This window comes from Ochotona princeps, chromosome 1, assembly GCF_030435755.1.
Source record: "Ochotona princeps isolate mOchPri1 chromosome 1, mOchPri1.hap1, whole genome shotgun sequence".
Classification (NCBI taxonomy): domain Eukaryota; kingdom Metazoa; phylum Chordata; class Mammalia; order Lagomorpha; family Ochotonidae; genus Ochotona; species Ochotona princeps.
In genome coordinates, this window is record NC_080832.1 from 52,985,453 (window position 1) to 53,001,594 (window position 16,142).

A 16,142-nucleotide genomic window follows, 5' to 3' on the forward strand; every position below is an offset into this window, starting at 1 on the left:
AAGTGGCACAGTCGAGACACTAGCACCCTTTTGGGATGTTGGTATTTGTAGATGAGGATTGGACAACTGAAACATCGTGCTGGCAGAGGAGCATATTAAAGATGCTTCTAATGAGAATCTCCAAAACAGAGAAAGTCATACTACTTGTGAAACATGTTTTTAAAGGAGTAATTAAATCTTTCAGAATATCAGTTACCAATATTCAAGTAGAAACATCAAAAACCCTATTTCCATGCAAAAATTACTAGTCCTAAACACACACACACACACACACATATATAAACATATACATATATATATTCATACACCTCTGTATTAAGATGTGTAGTTAAACACAAGGGTTTAGGAAAAAACTATGTTTAAAAAAGTTACAATTTGAGGATACTCTTTGGTAACACAGCAAGCTTATCTGCTCCCTGTGATGCCAGCACTGTGCGCTGGAATGCCGTTTTAAACCCTAGCTACTCCGTTTCCAACCCAGATTCTTGCAGACGTGCCATGGAATGCATAAGATCATGGTTCAAGTGCTTGAGTTCAGGCCACCATGTGGGAGGTCAGAATAATTTTCTGGATCCTGGCTTCAGCCCGGCCCCAAACTGGATGTTGTGGCCATTTGGAGAGTGGACAATTGGATGGAAGATCCGTTTCACTTCGTATTTCAAAAGACAAATTATCTTACAAGAATAAAAAAAAAAAAAAACCCTACAACTTCAATAAGTTAAATGTCACCTAAAATAAACCAAAGGTATTCCTTTGCAAGGAACAGAAGTCCACCTTAGATATTAAAAATACCATATAACTGAAAATCATTCTCTCTTGTTGATAGTACTCCTTAAGACCAAGCTAAGATCCTAACAATGAAACAGAAAATCAAACATACAAGGAAAAGACATAAAAACAATTGTTACCTGAAGCCAATACGATTTTCAGCATAGAAAATGTAAGATAATGTACATAGAAATTGTAATTTCAAAACTCATTCACATAATAGGCTAATAAATAATAGGAATCATAGGGATAATACTAAATAAAAAGTTCTAAGAAATGTGTGAAAATGAATAAGCAGCTGAAACCATTCTCTAGGTTTTAAGATTCATTATAGCACTTGAGTAATCGAACAGGAGTACAATTCCAAGCTAAGACAAAGAGAGCACGGGAACAGAAGAGATCCTAGGAAACACACTCCCCTCTACATGGGAACTTGGCATATGAAAAAGAAGGCATTTTCACAGAGGAAGAGACCACCTATGTGCAATCTGTGCAAATATATGTTATCCATATTATAAATGTATGTATTTTTTACTTGATGCCAAACACAAAAAATAACTTCTAGCTGGACTGAATACCTACATTAAGAAAAACAAACCTTCAATTATGTAGATAAAATATAGGATGTGTTTTAGACTTTGGGTATGAAGAGATCCTTAATTACAAAATTTATAAATCAAGAAGGGAAAGGACTATACTAAAAATTATCATATTAAGGTTAAAAATTCTATACAACAAAAACACACTGACAAAGTGTAAAGAGAGCACATGTGTAATGTATTAAAAGCACAGCATTGGTAGCAGCATTTAGCCTCGCAGTTAGGATGCCTGCATGCCAGTTTGGCTTTACGGGTCTAGTTTTGATTCCCAGTTCTGGCTCTCAGCTACAATTTCCAGACCTTACAAAGATAGCAGTTGAGTTCCTACTACGCCTTTGGGGGACCTGGCTTGAGTTATGGGCTCCCAGCTTTGGCCCAGCCTAGTCCTGGATACTGCAGGCACTGGGGCACTGGGAGCTCATGCCATTTTTCTCCCATTCAGCCTCCCAAATAAGTTAAAAACAACAATAAAACATTGCGCAAGACAGCAACCAGGGTTAAAAGATTAAGAAACATGAATAGGACCCAGTGTGGTATCCTAGTGGCTAAAGTTCTCGCCTTGCATATGCTGGGATCCCATATGGGCACCTGTTTGTGTCCCAGCAGCTCCATTTCCTTTCCAGCTCCCTACTTGTGGCCTGGGAAAGTTGTAGAGGATGGCCCAAAACCTTGGGACCCTGCACCCACATGGGAGACCTGGAAGAAGCTCTTGGTTCCTGGCTTCAGATCAGCTGAGCTCTGGCCTTTGCTGCCACTTGGGAAGTGATTCAGATGACAGATCTTTTTCTCTCTGTAAATCCGACTCTCCAATAAATATAAAAAAAGCCTTTTTAAAGATTAATTAAAAAAGAAAAACATGAATAGCAAAAAACGCAAAAAAATGCAAATGAACACAAAAACAAAAGTATTCTCACCCATTAGATTGACAAGAATGTAGGGGAAATAAAAATTCCCATGAACTGCTGGTAAGAATATGAACTGGTATGAAATTGTGGGGGGCAATTTTAAAATTGTAGTACTGTATATAACCTATATAACTCAACAATTCCACATTAGCATTTATGAGTGAACCCTAGAGGAAATGATCCATTTGGTGAGAAGAATGTTCATTGTAGCACTGTTTACAATAGAGGAAACAAATTTAAAAAATTAAAATAACTGAAACATGCATAAATCAGGATTGGATAAGTAAACTGTCACATTCTTAGAATAAAACACCATATGGCTGCTAAAATTTAAAAACTAGATCTATTATTTCCAATGAAGGTGGGCTCTCAAAACATACTGTTGAGTGAAAATACAAGTTACATAATATTATCTATGGTAAGATGTCTCCTGTGTAAAACTTCTTAAAAACATAACACCACATTATTGTACCAAGGACACTTTCCACCACATGTAATATTCTTTCTCACTGAAAAAAATACGACTTGCTCATGCCAGCTGCAACATGAAAGCATGTTATTCTATTATTTTTGTGTTTGTTTGAAATTTCAATGCTTTCAAAATGATAAATTTTATCATTATGCCTTTAATATGAATATATTCATGCAAAACATGCAGACAAGGAAAACAAATAAAAAAAATAAAGCCAATAGTAGGGGCCAGCACGGTGGATAAGCACAAACGCACAGTACGTTCTCCTACCGTACCAGCAAGCTATGCGCAATAGTTCAAGTTCCAGTTGCTTCCCTTCCCATCCAGCTCCCTGTTTATGGCCTGGGAAAGCTGTGGAGAATGGCCCTAGGCCTTGGATTCCTGAAACCATGCGGAAGAGTCAGAAGAAGCTTCCGGCTCCCAGCTTTCAGCTCTGGCCATTGTGACCTTTTGGTGAATAAGACAGCGGGAGGAAGATTCTCTGTCTGTGATTTCCTCTCTTTTTGTAACTCTGACTTCAAGTAAAATAAATAAATCATTTTTAAAAAAGAATAAAGGCAGCAGTGAGACTGATTTATAAAATTCATGGCATATATTGGACATAAATGCTCGAGTTGGCTCATGACTCAGAAAAAGCAAAATAAGTAGATATTTAGCAACTACATTATTAAAATTGTTCTAAGTTTACCCATTAGATTTTTAAATCAGTAATACTGAAGATTTAGACATTCAAAGAACAGCACAATAATTTGAATACGTCAAAGACAGAAAAACTAGTGAAAATAAAGAAACTTAATTTAAGTAGTTTCTTCATCTGTTCCTGAAAGATTGTAGCAAAATAACATTTTAAAAAGGACCTTAACTCTGAGATTAGTTTGAATGATAATATTTCAGAAAGATGGTTTTTGAAAGGCTGAAAGTAACTCATTCAAATCAAATTTGGTAAAGAAATCTTCTAAATAAAATCTGAAGATTCAAAATTTAATAGGCTTAGGACATACAAAGGTATGTTTAAAAATATTCAGTTGACAAGATATTCCTCAAGAACTGAAAGAAAAGACATCAAGGAAGCACAGAACTGCTTGTTATTAAATGATTGATAATTAAGATATTTTCCTTTCAACACCTGAAGGTAGTCATCATAGAAGGGGATCTGTTAATTTGTTCACTTGGTTTAAACAGCTCCATTGTTTCCTGAGGATTAAAGGGCCACAGTTACTGGGCAGAAACCACAGGCAGATTTTTACAACCCCATGGAACCAAGCAGAAAACCAGTGAAGAAACAGTAAGGGAGACAAATCAGGCAGCTCCACTGGAGACTAATATTCCTACTTTTAGGAAGTCTGCCTCACTAACAATTTGCACTTAGAGCACATGGCCAATTGCACATGTCAACAAGAGATAACAGCAAAGCAGCCCTGAAATGGAACTATGAGGCCTGTCTCCTGATGGCTTCCAGATAAAGCTCCGGCCTCATCTCCAGGCTGACTTGAACTGTCTCTTTGAAAGAACAGTTTTAACAATGATCTTACAAAACTGTAAAGATCTGGTGTGCTATTTTTAATTTTTTTTAACTTTTAACATTATTGATCAAAACAGCTATTAATCAGACCTAGTAGAAACTACTAATGTAATAAATAAACAAATAATCTAGCCTCACATTTTAGACCTTTTAGAAAAAATTTACTCAAAATAGATCACAGACCTATACATGCAACACAAAAATGTAAAACCTCTAGAACATGAAAAAAAAAAAAAAAACAACGTAGGTGACCCTGGATATGGCAATGACTTTTTAGATACAACACCAAAAACATGATCCACAAAAGAAAAAAAAATGTTAAACTGGACCCAAAACAGGCACTCTGAACACAAAATGGCACAGAAGCTTTGGAAGACAGGAGTGTCTCCCACAGTGCCAAACATAAGGTTATGCAACGAGCCAGCAAGTAAGTACTTATTTACCCAAAAGAAATGAAAACTTAGGTCTACACAACACCTGCGCATGTTTACAACAGGTTTGTTCGTAATTGTTCAAAACTGGAACCAACTAAGATACCCTTCAAAAGGCAATTGAACCAACTATGATACATCCACACAATGACTTATTGTCAGTAATAAAAAGAAATGAACTCTCACTGAGAGAGATAATCTCCAAATCTACAAGCAAGCCAGTGTTCATTGGTATGGCAATGAAATTCTATTTTAACCCTTAAAAGGAAAGCATTAAAGTCATCTCATTAACCAGTCTCCTTTTTTACCTTATTCCAGTTCTAGTTCCTGCTCAAACCAGTTTCCCCATCTAGACACGACCATCACTGTTCTGTCATGTCCAGCGTAGCAGCCCTCTATTTTACTTAACTGGCAAATTGCAAACAGAATCCAATTCAATTATTTAATAAACTTTATTGAAATTTTGTCTGTTGACACCTTTGAAGACTGGACTATAAATGAGGCTATAATAGATCAGAGCAGATAAATGCAAAATTAGTTTGTAGAGCTACAGTAGTTCTAAGAGCAGAAACTAGGCAGCGATGCAAATACACCAAACTACCCACCGACCTACCAAAGCCATGTTTTCATCCAAAAGATGATGGAAGCAGACAAAAGTAACTCGGGAAGTGGGGAGAGCAGTTACAGCTCCAACAGTCTCTCCAACAGCTTAAAACTACTAAGCGACTAGCATATAGCCTCTAATTTCTTGTGTTCTGAATCAAAGTAGCTAGTCAATCTGATTTCTCATGTAAGTTTCTCACACACAAAACAAACTGTTCAGAGAATCAGTATGCCATCCACCTGACAAACATCTCAAGTACAAATGCTGGCATTCTGATAAATTCACCAGTCATCTGTGAATGTAACTCTGGTACACATATAGGACTAATGTGTATCTCACACACACACACACACCTCCAACTGTCACAAACTCTGCAGTGCCAGCAAGGCGGTGTTTCTAAGCTTTTAGGAGGTTTTTTTTTTTTTTTTGAGAGTAATTTTATAAATAAATTCCATAATGAATGATGCTGTGTGACGCCTCTTGGGAGAACAGTCAGCTTTTTCTCTTGACTAGCACACTACTTATTTAAAGTAGCAACACCCTTTCACTCTTTTTAACTAGATGAGGTATGAGGAACAGATTGTGGAGCTGTTACTGTGGCTTAGCCAGTTAAGCTACCCTCTGAGTCACTGACATCCCTAATAGATGCCAGTTCAAGTCTTGTCTGCTCCACTTCTGACCCAGCTCCCCACTGCTTGCATCTAGGAAGGCAGCAGAAGATGGTGCAAGTCTTTGGGTCCATGAACCCACGTGGGAAACCTGGAGAAAGCTCTTGGCTTCTAGCTTTGGCCTGGCCCAGCCTGGCAATTGCAGTCATTTGAGTGAATCAGTGGAAAGATCAATCAAACTCAATCTCTAACTCTCATCTCTCCCTCCGTCTCTCTTTGTATTTCTGCATTTCAGATTTTTTTTAAGATTTATTTTTTTATTATTATTACAAAGTTGGATATACAGAGAGGAGGAGAGACAGAGAGGGAGATCTTCCATCCGATGATTCACTCCCCAAGTGAGCTGCAACGGCCGGTGCTGCGCCGATCCGAAGCTGGGAACCTGGAACCTCCTCCGGGTCTCCCACGCGGGTGCAGGGTCCCAAAGCATTGGGCTGTCCTCGACTGCTTTCCCAGGCCACAAGCAGGGAGCTGGAAGGGAAGTGGAGCTACCGGGATCAGAACCGGCGCCCATATGGGATCCCGGGGTGTTCAAGGCGAGGACTTTTAGCCACTAGGCCACGCTGCCGGGCCCCAGAGAGATTTTTAAATCCTATTTCATGACAGTGAACACTACAGTTTACAAGCAATAGAAGTTTTGCTTTCTTAAGACAAATTCCCTAAAATGCTTTCACTATAAAGTCTTTTTTTCTACCCACACTGTTTCTGTAGATAATAGGTAAATATGTAATAACTGAAAATTCTGCAACATTTTCTTCTTTCATTTGAGTTCATACTACATACTAGAAACATTCAGAAGATGCAATGAGCAGAAATTGGCAGTCACTCATCTTGTATGCTTAAGTTTTTACTTGAGCAGATACACTTCAACCAGACTCTGGTACAAACAAGAATAGATCTACATACTAACAAGTCAAAGTAGGGGCCAGTGCTGTGGCCTAGCAGGTAAAGCCACCAGCTCCGGTGCTGGCATCCCCTTGCACGCTGGCTGGAGTCCTAGCTGCTCCACAGCTGATCCAGCTCCACAGTAATGGCCAGAGCAAGTAGCAAAGGATGGCTCAAGTGCTTGGGCTTCTGCACATAAGTGTGAGGTGAGTGGCAACTCCTGGCTCCCAGCTTCCGACCAGGCTGGACCGGATGGGCTCTAGCCACTGAGGCCATTTGGGGCTGGAACTAACAGGGGGAAGATCTGTATCTCTCCCTCCCTCTCTCTATAGCTCTTTTACATAAAAAATGATTTTTTAAAGCAAAAGTAGATGTACAAAAAGAATATGAGAGGAGCGCTTAATCAGCTCAGGGACACTTCTCTGACACAGTGTGGCATTTGAGCTAAGACCTGAAGGCCGAAGAGTCTAAGCCAAAGTCCAGAACAGCCTGGACCAGGAAGACGGCATCAGCGGGGCAGCTCCCACATTCGCTGTCACTAGCTCCTGTCCCTGTTCTCTCCCATCTTACCCAACCTCTTAGCAAGATCCCAAATTGCCGTGTCAAAAGACAAAATCACAGAAATGTAGGTTAAAAATATTTATTGGGGGCCTGGTATGATAGCCTAGTGGCTAAATCCTCATGTTGCAAACACTGAGATCCCACATGAGTGCCAGTGCATGTCCCAGAGGCTCTACTTCCCTTCTAGCTCCCTGCTTGTGGCCTGGAAAAGCAGTAGAGGATGGCCTAAGGCCTTAGGACCCTGCACCTGCATGGGAGACGTGGAAGAGGCTCCGGGCTCCGGGCTCCGGGCTCCCAGCTCCCGGCTTCGGATCAGCTCAGCTCCTGCCGTTCAGCCACTTGGGATGTGAACCAGCGGACAGAAGATTTTTCTGTCTCCTTCTTTCTTTAAATCTGACTTTCCAATAAAAATAAACAAATCTGGATTTTTTTTAAAAAGCCTTTATTTTTTATCACACGTTTCCACAGACTTGGAGATTTCCCATCTCCCCCTCCTCGTTCCCTCTCTCCTGATTTCCCCTATTTTACAATCATAGCCCTTCAAAAATGGACACAGGCCCATCATTTATTGTATCATGACATTGTAGGTATAGACTATTACAGAAAGTGCAACATCCTATTGTCAAGATATATTGTACAGTTTCATTGGGATTCCATCTTTTATTTGGGAGTAGAGGTGCATACTGCGATGTATCCTCACTTCTGGGTATGACAGTCTATTTTCTAGTTCCTTTAAATGAATACTTACATATATATACACATGCATGTTTAGCTATACATCTATTGATCTTGTATTTTGTATGAAGGTTGCCTTTTATCAAAACATATGATATCTGTCCTTTTAGTATTGGCTTATTTCACTGAGTCTACTGGTGTCTTTTGGACACCATTTATTCCATTAAACGGATAAGTGTTCTGACTGGCTGCACAAGACAGACTGAAGTTATTGCCAAATGAGGGCTGAAAAAAACAGATACACAAAACACAGAGCGCACTGGCCATTCCAGCCTACTTATTCTAGGGTGGACACAGGTAATTGCAACATCAAATTAATTCATGTCACCTTGTGTCAGCCTTACAGGATGCAGGGATCAAGGAAGGCACTGGTCTTCAGCTCTCATTCTCCTGAATTCTCAGCATGTCAGCTTCACAACTTAGCTTTAGTTTGGTGATGTGGAACTTCAGCATAGGCGATTCCATTTGGCTTTTAGTCTGACCTTTTTGGGGCTCAATGCAAGAACTTAATCCAAAACAACAGGCCCCTGTAATTTTCAACAATCTCCACATTGCTAAACACAGTGGTCATTTTTAACCACCTCCCCCGTCAACACCATTTAGAATAACCCTATGCTTCCCAACTTTGTTTGGTGTCTAGGACACTACCTTGTGAATTTTCCTCTCATCACTAACTGATCGTTGTAGTCACCTCTGCAGATAACTCCAAATCCACCTCAACACCATGGAGCACTTCCTTCGGTGATACCAACAACTGCTACCAAAATACTGCTGTGAAACCCTCAAGTGACAGCTATGGTCAGATGTTCCTCCTCATCCTCAGACTAATTCATCCAACTGTCTCTTCCACAGTTCAATTTCAACATACAGAGACATCTCAAATGTAACGGGGACAAACTGAATTATGGATCCCTTTCTTCCTCTCCATATACATACTGGGAGATTTTCCTAGGACAATAAAGGTCAACTCCTTCCCTGTAGTTACTCAGACTGGAAACAAGGTGTCATCTTTGATGCTCATGTCTCACATTGAATCTGTTGTAAAGTCTGTTGACTGGTCCATCCAAACAGATCTGGATTTGGGCCTCTTCATACTCCCTTGGTTCACACCAGCACAATCATTTCTCATCTGGACTGTCCCTTGAGCTTCCTAATCAGTCTCCCTGCTTCCACCTTTGCTTCTGTGGTCCACAGTCAACCTGTGTTACATCCAGTAATCATTTTAAAATGTCACATCATATCCAGGCCTGCTCAAAACCCCCCAAGGGTTTCCGTGGACCTCCCACCACCCATGAGACCTGTATTAAGTTCCTGGTTCCTACTTCAGCTTGATCCAGTCTGGCCAGTAGTTTGTGGAGAGTGAATCAGTGGATACAAGACCTGTCTCTGATTTTTGAAAAATAAACAAACAGATCTTACAAACAAATCCAAATCCAAGTCCTTTCAGCTACCTGCTTGGTCTCTTGCTGCCTGCTGCTCTCCTGCCCTCACTGTGCTCCAGCCACTTCAGCCCCACGCTGCTGCTCCCCATGCGAGTCTGCTGCCACACACAGGCCTCTGCCCAGGCCGTGCTTTGCACTGGGTTCTTTACCCAGACACCTATGTGGCTTGCTCCCACTCCTGCTCATCCTTTCAAAGGCTCCTGTATGAGTAGGTTTTCTCTGACCACCTTATTAAAGGGAACCTAGCCCCTTACAACCTGGCACTCTCTTAAGCCTAGTGGGTTTGCATTTTCCTCTACTGGCTTTATCTTCATGTATTATGTCATCTTCCTATTTACTCTCTCAGTACTAGAATGCAGATCCTATGACAGTGCCCAAGGCTAGCTCCTAGCCATCTGATTGGCACTGCAGTGATCTGTTGAGTGAATATTTGTGTGAAAGGACATGAGAACAAGTGATGAACAAAGTTCTGTATGGCTGAATTGCAGACTTGTATACTAAGGTAGCTGGGAGAGATGAGAAAAGAGACCAGATGACATAATGGACTGTTGTCTCTACATTAGGAGCAGCAAGACACCACTGGATAGTTTCATATAAGAGAAAAAGCTGATCAGCTTTATTTTCAAAACTTCAGTCTGGCACCAGCACTGTGATTTAGTGGCATCCCACTTGGGCCTTGGTTGAAAACCTGGCTGCTCCACTTCCAATCCAGCTCCCTGTAATGTGCCTGGTAAAGAGTGGAGAACGACCCAAACATGCGAGTGCCCACACCCATTGGGAGACCTGGAAGAAGCTCGTGGATTTGGACTGTGCCCCAGCTCTCTACTCCAGCTGTTTGGGGAATGAACCAGCATACGTAACATCTCTCTCGGTCTCTCCCTCACTCTGATTTCTGCAAGCAAATAAATAAATCTATAGGGAGTGTGTTTGGGGGTTCCTACTTCTCCCTCTCTATATAATTCTACATTTCAAATAAAAAATTAAGAAACTACGGATCTTTTGCAACTGGAAAAGGAACAATGAGTCCAAAAAGAAGACTGAAAGGGCATCATTTTGGGTTCGCTTTTTAAAATCACATTCCTGAGAAGTTCTTTTAGTCAAAACAATAGCATTAGAATGTATCAGGCCTTGCCCAATTAGGCTGATTCACTGAACTGGTTCAGGAACAGATTACTTACTAAAACAAACAAACAAACAAACAAATGAAAACAGTACCTCTAGCTTCAAACAGCTATTCTGTGCCCATTCCCCCGAAAGGATTTGGTTTGGCTTACTGCCGCTTCTTCCAAGCACCCCATCTCTCATTCCTAGCTTAATCTTTAGGCTTCTACCACACGGGGATCAAGATGTTCCTGACTTGGCTATTCACCCTCGGTGCTCTGCTAGCCATCCCAACGATGCCAGGCTGTGTTGGAAGCACCTAGCTAAATGCTGCCTTTTCTCAGCTCTACACACCCAATGCTGAGAAAGACTAAGTCTGAGAGGGACCTCTGTTTTGCAATATGAAGAATTAACTGAGTCACAGATGACTGACCCACACATGGCCTTTCAGACCTCAACTATTCTCAGGAGTAATGACCTCAAAAACGAACAGTCGAGATTGTTTTCAGCTGCACTTGCTCTTAGCTAAAAGGCCCAGAAGCAATGTGATTTCCTTTAAATGAATAAATCTTTCAAAGTTATTAAACTGGGGGCGGGGGCCGCGGGAGAGGAGGACACACACTGTGTACTGTATACGTCACTACCGTGTACTATCCGCACAGCCTTACGAGATCTCGTTTAGGAATACCGAGGTCACTCCTCTTCCTTTCAGTCTCAGGCGATTCCACTACCTGCTTCAAATCTTATTGAAGTAAACCCACAGTACGCCCCATAGGTAAAGGCAGACAAATGCAATTGTGCCAGGGGTTCTTAACCCACTCCACGTATGTCCACGAACAGGCAAAGACGGCAGAGCGGAGCACTGTTTCCAACACCATCCTTTCTGGCATGGCCTTAAGTGCGCCCCTCTAAATCGCAATCCGCCCCCCCCCCCCAAGCCTCGCCGGACCACGTCTCCCTGGGCTCGGGGTACCTGTTTCCAGTCCTTCTCACGCTGGTCACCGGGAAAAGGCCCCGGGTAAAGGCGGCCACCTCATATGGGCTTAGTTTCCTAGAATCCCAGGGGGAGCCAAGGAAAAGAGGAACCTGATCTAGAGAAAGGCAACAGAGAAGCGAGCAGGGCTTACCAGACGAAGCCCTCAGGCCTCCGCGGCCTCCCCTTAGCTTTGGGTTCCCAGGCAGCCACAGGTACGCCGCAAGGGCCTCTGGGGACTGTAGTTTCGGTCGCACACTGGCCGCGCCGGCAGCACCCAAAACTACAGTCCCAGAAGTCAATGCGAACGCGTACCGGGCAGACTAAAACCTGCAGTTTGCCTTTAAGAATAGAAGCCGGCGCTATTTTTTAGGCTAATCTTTTTAACATTCCAAGCCTCCGTCCTGGGTTGTGATGGACTCGTGTGGGACCAAGTCTCAGTCCATTTGTACTCCTTACTTGGGCTTCCTCTTCTTCAGGACTCGGGAACCGGCCAACGCCCCCTCGCCGGCGCGCGCCCGGGGCTTGGGCTGCGCACGCGCGCTCCGCGGCCACGCATGCGTAGCGCCCGCAGCAGTCGCCAGCCGCGCGCGCCGCGGGGTACTCGGGGTCCCGGAGACAGCCGGGCGAAGGCGGGGCTTGCCCTTTTTTTTTTTTTTTTTCTGCAGCCCGCAATGGCTTTTTCCCCGGCGGGTCGCGTCGGGCTGGGGCGGGGAAGACGGCGCTGGGGCAAGGGGCGGCTCCTGGCCTGGGCCGGGCGGAGACAGGGGCGTGAGGGGCGTGTGAGGACCCCCATCTCCACTCCCCTGCTCCCGCCCCCTGGGCCGAGCCCCACCGAAGCTGGGGCCGGGCGACGACGGGGGGCGGGCCCTGCGCCTCTGGCCCTCGCCGCCCCGTCAGCTCCGCGACCCAGCCCGGCGCCCCAGGACTGGCCGGGGTCAAGCCTCTCTGGCTGGGCGAGGAGCCGGCGGGGGTCAGAGGAGCGGCGGCCGCAGCCCGGGCCGACCTGGGCGCACAGCGAGGACAAGCGGCTGAGGGAGGCTGCCGGTCGCCCTCCTCTTCCTCCGGGAGGGCGAGTCGCGGAGCCGGCGTCCGTCGGGCGGGCTTGCTGAGGCGCTGGGCGGAGCGCCGAGGGCGGAGCGTGGCGCCCGGAGAGGGGCGGGGTGGGAGGGAGCCGAGTGACTGCCAGGGGCACACGCACACACACACACATACAAAAATCGCAAATGGCTGGAGAGCGTCGGAGGGTGAGCGGCCTCTTTGGGCAGCAGCACGGATTTGACAGCTCGACGACGTGAGGATATCCGCTGAGCCCGCCAGGCCCAGAGCACTGCCCCAGTGCAGCGAGGCCAGCCACTGGCCCCCTCCGCCACTTCCCAAACTTTTGTTTTTCAATTTTTGACCCGGAGAAGGACGCACTGCCCCCGCCGGGCGGAGGAGAGAGAGTTAGTTAGTTAGAGGGGGGCAGATCGGTTGGAGGCTAACACTTAGACCAGACACCTCCGGTTCCCTATGTCAGCCCGACGTGTGTTGTCGTGACGACTCGGGTTGTTTTTTGCTTTTTTGTTTGTTATTTTGTTTTGTTAGAGCCTCCCGTGCCTCATTTAGGAACTGCAAAGTGTCCTTTTTTGGGGAAGGGTGCTGGTGGAGGGGGCATGCTGAAAAGTAACTGAAAGACCCCCACGTCTGGATCGTCATGGAGGAAGGCGAGAATGAAGTGAGGTGGGATGGGCTGTGCAGCCGGGATGCCGCCGCCCGGGAGACCGCCCTGGAGCACATCAGGCAGGTGGTCCTCAGGAAGACCGAGTGCCTCCGGTTCGCCCCAGAGACCCCTCACCGTCCGCTGGACGGACATCACCCAAGCGCCATGGCCGCCGACGGCTTGAACAAGTTGCTCGCCCATCTGCTGATGCTTTCCAAGAGGTGTCCCTTTAAAGACGTGAGGGAGAAAAGCGAGTGCATCCTGCAGTGTGTCCAGGTAAGCGAGCGCCTCCTGAGAAGTCTTGTCCGGCACGCGCCTGCTGTGACAGTGTCTTGGCAGTCCCGGGGCGTTGCAGTTGCTTTTCTCGTGGCTTGCGAACTCCGGGATTCCCTTGGCAATCTCAAAAGCAAAGTGGTGGTTTGCTGTGAAAACGCTGAGTCTGGAGCACAAACTGGACAAGTGTAAAAAAATATATATATTGGTTTTCAGCTCAGTAATTCTTGTTTCTAGAGTGTGCGAAGCAGAAACTTTGCCAGAGCTCCTTGCAAAAAATACTTGAAAGCTACAGCTAATTGCAAGTAGAGATTTGGGGCTTTTTTGTATCTTTTTAAACATGTGACTGGCAAGTGTAGCCAGTATGCTGTTCACATCGTTACGAAGTGTTCAGAGTGGAAAGTTTCTCATTTTTTAAAAGCCTTTAACATGATAACGCTTATTAAGTGTTTCCCAGTCAGCTTATTCTAGATAATTAGTAGAACAGTTTTCTCTTGTTAACCCCTCCCCCCAGATGCCAGGATGTATTCTCTCTAAATGTCACCCTCCCTTTTCTTTTTTTCCAAAAAATGAATTATAAAAAATTAGCAAATGCCTGTGGATATAAAGAAACTAACATCCTTAGTTTCTGAAGTTCGACCCAGATAGGGGTGAATGGTTGTTAACATGTTTATGAGAAATTATTTAACCAGCTTTCTTTGTGTCTGCCTAAGCTTTTTTTTTTTTTTTCTCCATATACATCCCTATTTAAAGTCTGGGTATATTAGATCACAGCATTTCATTTTCTCCCATTTTGTAGTCCTGTTTTACCAGATTGTTTTATCGAATAATGTGTGTATGTGTCTTTTGGTGTTAAGAATGTTCACTGACACTATATGCTTGCCAGTGTATAAATTAATCCATACATTTCAGAATCATGTATGATGTTTAGATTTTACAATGAACTTGGATATGTGTATAAGCTAAAATCGACAGGTTTTTTGTTGTTGTTTTCAGTGGCTTGAGGCTAACTTAGAGCAATTAAAAAACATCATATGCACAAAATAAGGGCTGTTTCATCTCACTAACACAATTCGTTTACTTATAGTTACAAAAAGGAATTGATTTTCTAGATCCCTGAAATCTGTCCTTTTAAGCATACAAGGTTGTTTTTCTGTCTCAGGCTCTGGTGATGTAACAACCTTTCTTTTTTCCCCACAATGGGATCTCCTTTATGCACAGCAAATGCTGTGGAGAAATGTATGGGCCTACAGGTTGCATATTTTTGGGGTTTTTGTGTCCAAATTTTTTAGGGTTTCTATTCTCTCCCTTGCTGTCAGTGTCCTTCACTGTGATCTCTTCCTGACCTGTCTTGCTGCTAATTTATATTAGAGTGGGAAACCAGAAACCAGATTTTTAAGTTACATTGAAAATAAAAATAAGTTCCAGGCAGTACAGTGTCAAAGGTTGCAAGTAGCTGGGTCCCTGAGTCAGACCTGAGATCGAATTCTACATTCTTATTGCTATACTGCATAATCTTGGGCAAGGTTCTTGACCTTTCTCAGATTGGATTTTCATGTCTATAAAGTGGGAATAACAACGTAGAGCTGTTGGGAGAATTCAGTAAGAGGAAGTGGATGATTCTGTCCTCTGTCAGAAGCGAAAAGTGGGGACTGTGTGATATTGTAGTGGCAGACTTAGTCACCCTGCAAAAAAGATGCTAGTCTTTACTGACATAGCTTCCAGTAGATTTGTACTGTTTTCAAGTCTACATCTATTTTACTCTGATCCTGCCACAATTTCTCTCTCTCTCTCTCTCTCTCTCTCTATATATATATATATATATATATATATAATATTTATTTAAATATATATATGTATATAAATAACTTGTTTATGTGCCTGTCTCCCCAGGAGGACTCTAAGTTCTCAAGAGTATTGACTGCAACCTAGAATCAAATAAATAAATATCCAGCAGATGAATGAATTTCTATTTGCTCTCTTTCTCATCCATCTGAATAGAAGTTTCCACTTTAGGGAGATTGCATCCCCACATCATTCATTCATGTATGCATTCATGCAACAGGTGCTTATTGCACCCCTGGTGAATGGACCAGTGGCTCCAGTGCTGGCATTCTTCTGAAAAGATGGATTATAAAGAAGTAAACAAAAATACTTAATTTTAGATAGAGAAGTCTCCCATGGGGTCTTTGCATCGAAGCTGAGACGTGATGAGTAAATACTGCACACAAAGTGAGACCTGTCCAGACCTGAGGAACAGCATGGATGAGGTTCTAGTGGCAAGAGAGATCAGGTGCATTGCAGGAACTGAGGTGACACAGTGTGGTTGGATAAAGCAGTGTGAGGGCTGTGTGAAAGCTCTTGCAGGCCTGGCTCCAGGAATTGTCAGATCTCCAGCCGGGGATACGAAATTGTGTTATCTTTGCTGGAATAAGTTTCCTCCTCTGCAACATAAGGATGATGATGGATAGTTCCTGTCCAGCAATGTTACTGCGAGTGTA

At 43.6% G+C, this 16,142-nt stretch overlaps 2 protein-coding genes across 5 annotated transcripts in view; one reads left to right on the top strand and one right to left on the bottom strand.

Annotated features, from left to right (window-relative positions):
* CEP57L1 (centrosomal protein 57 like 1) overlaps positions 1–12,225 on the bottom strand; it is a 64,571-nt gene extending 52,346 nt beyond the window's left edge. For all 4 annotated transcript variants that reach the window (XR_009244890.1, XM_058660034.1, XM_058660022.1 and 1 more), the window contains exon 1: positions 12,126–12,225. The gene's annotated coding sequence lies outside the window, so the exon portion shown is untranslated. The remainder of the gene's footprint in view (positions 1–12,125) is intronic.
* A 502-nt stretch (positions 12,226–12,727) lies between these two features.
* The window catches only part of SESN1 (sestrin 1), an 83,680-nt gene continuing 80,265 nt past the window's right edge, over positions 12,728–16,142 (top strand). Inside the window, exon 1 of the mRNA XM_004580333.3 lies at positions 12,728–13,644. Within this exon, the coding sequence (XP_004580390.2) occupies positions 13,363–13,644 (282 nt within the window). The 5' untranslated portion in view covers positions 12,728–13,362. The remainder of the gene's footprint in view (positions 13,645–16,142) is intronic.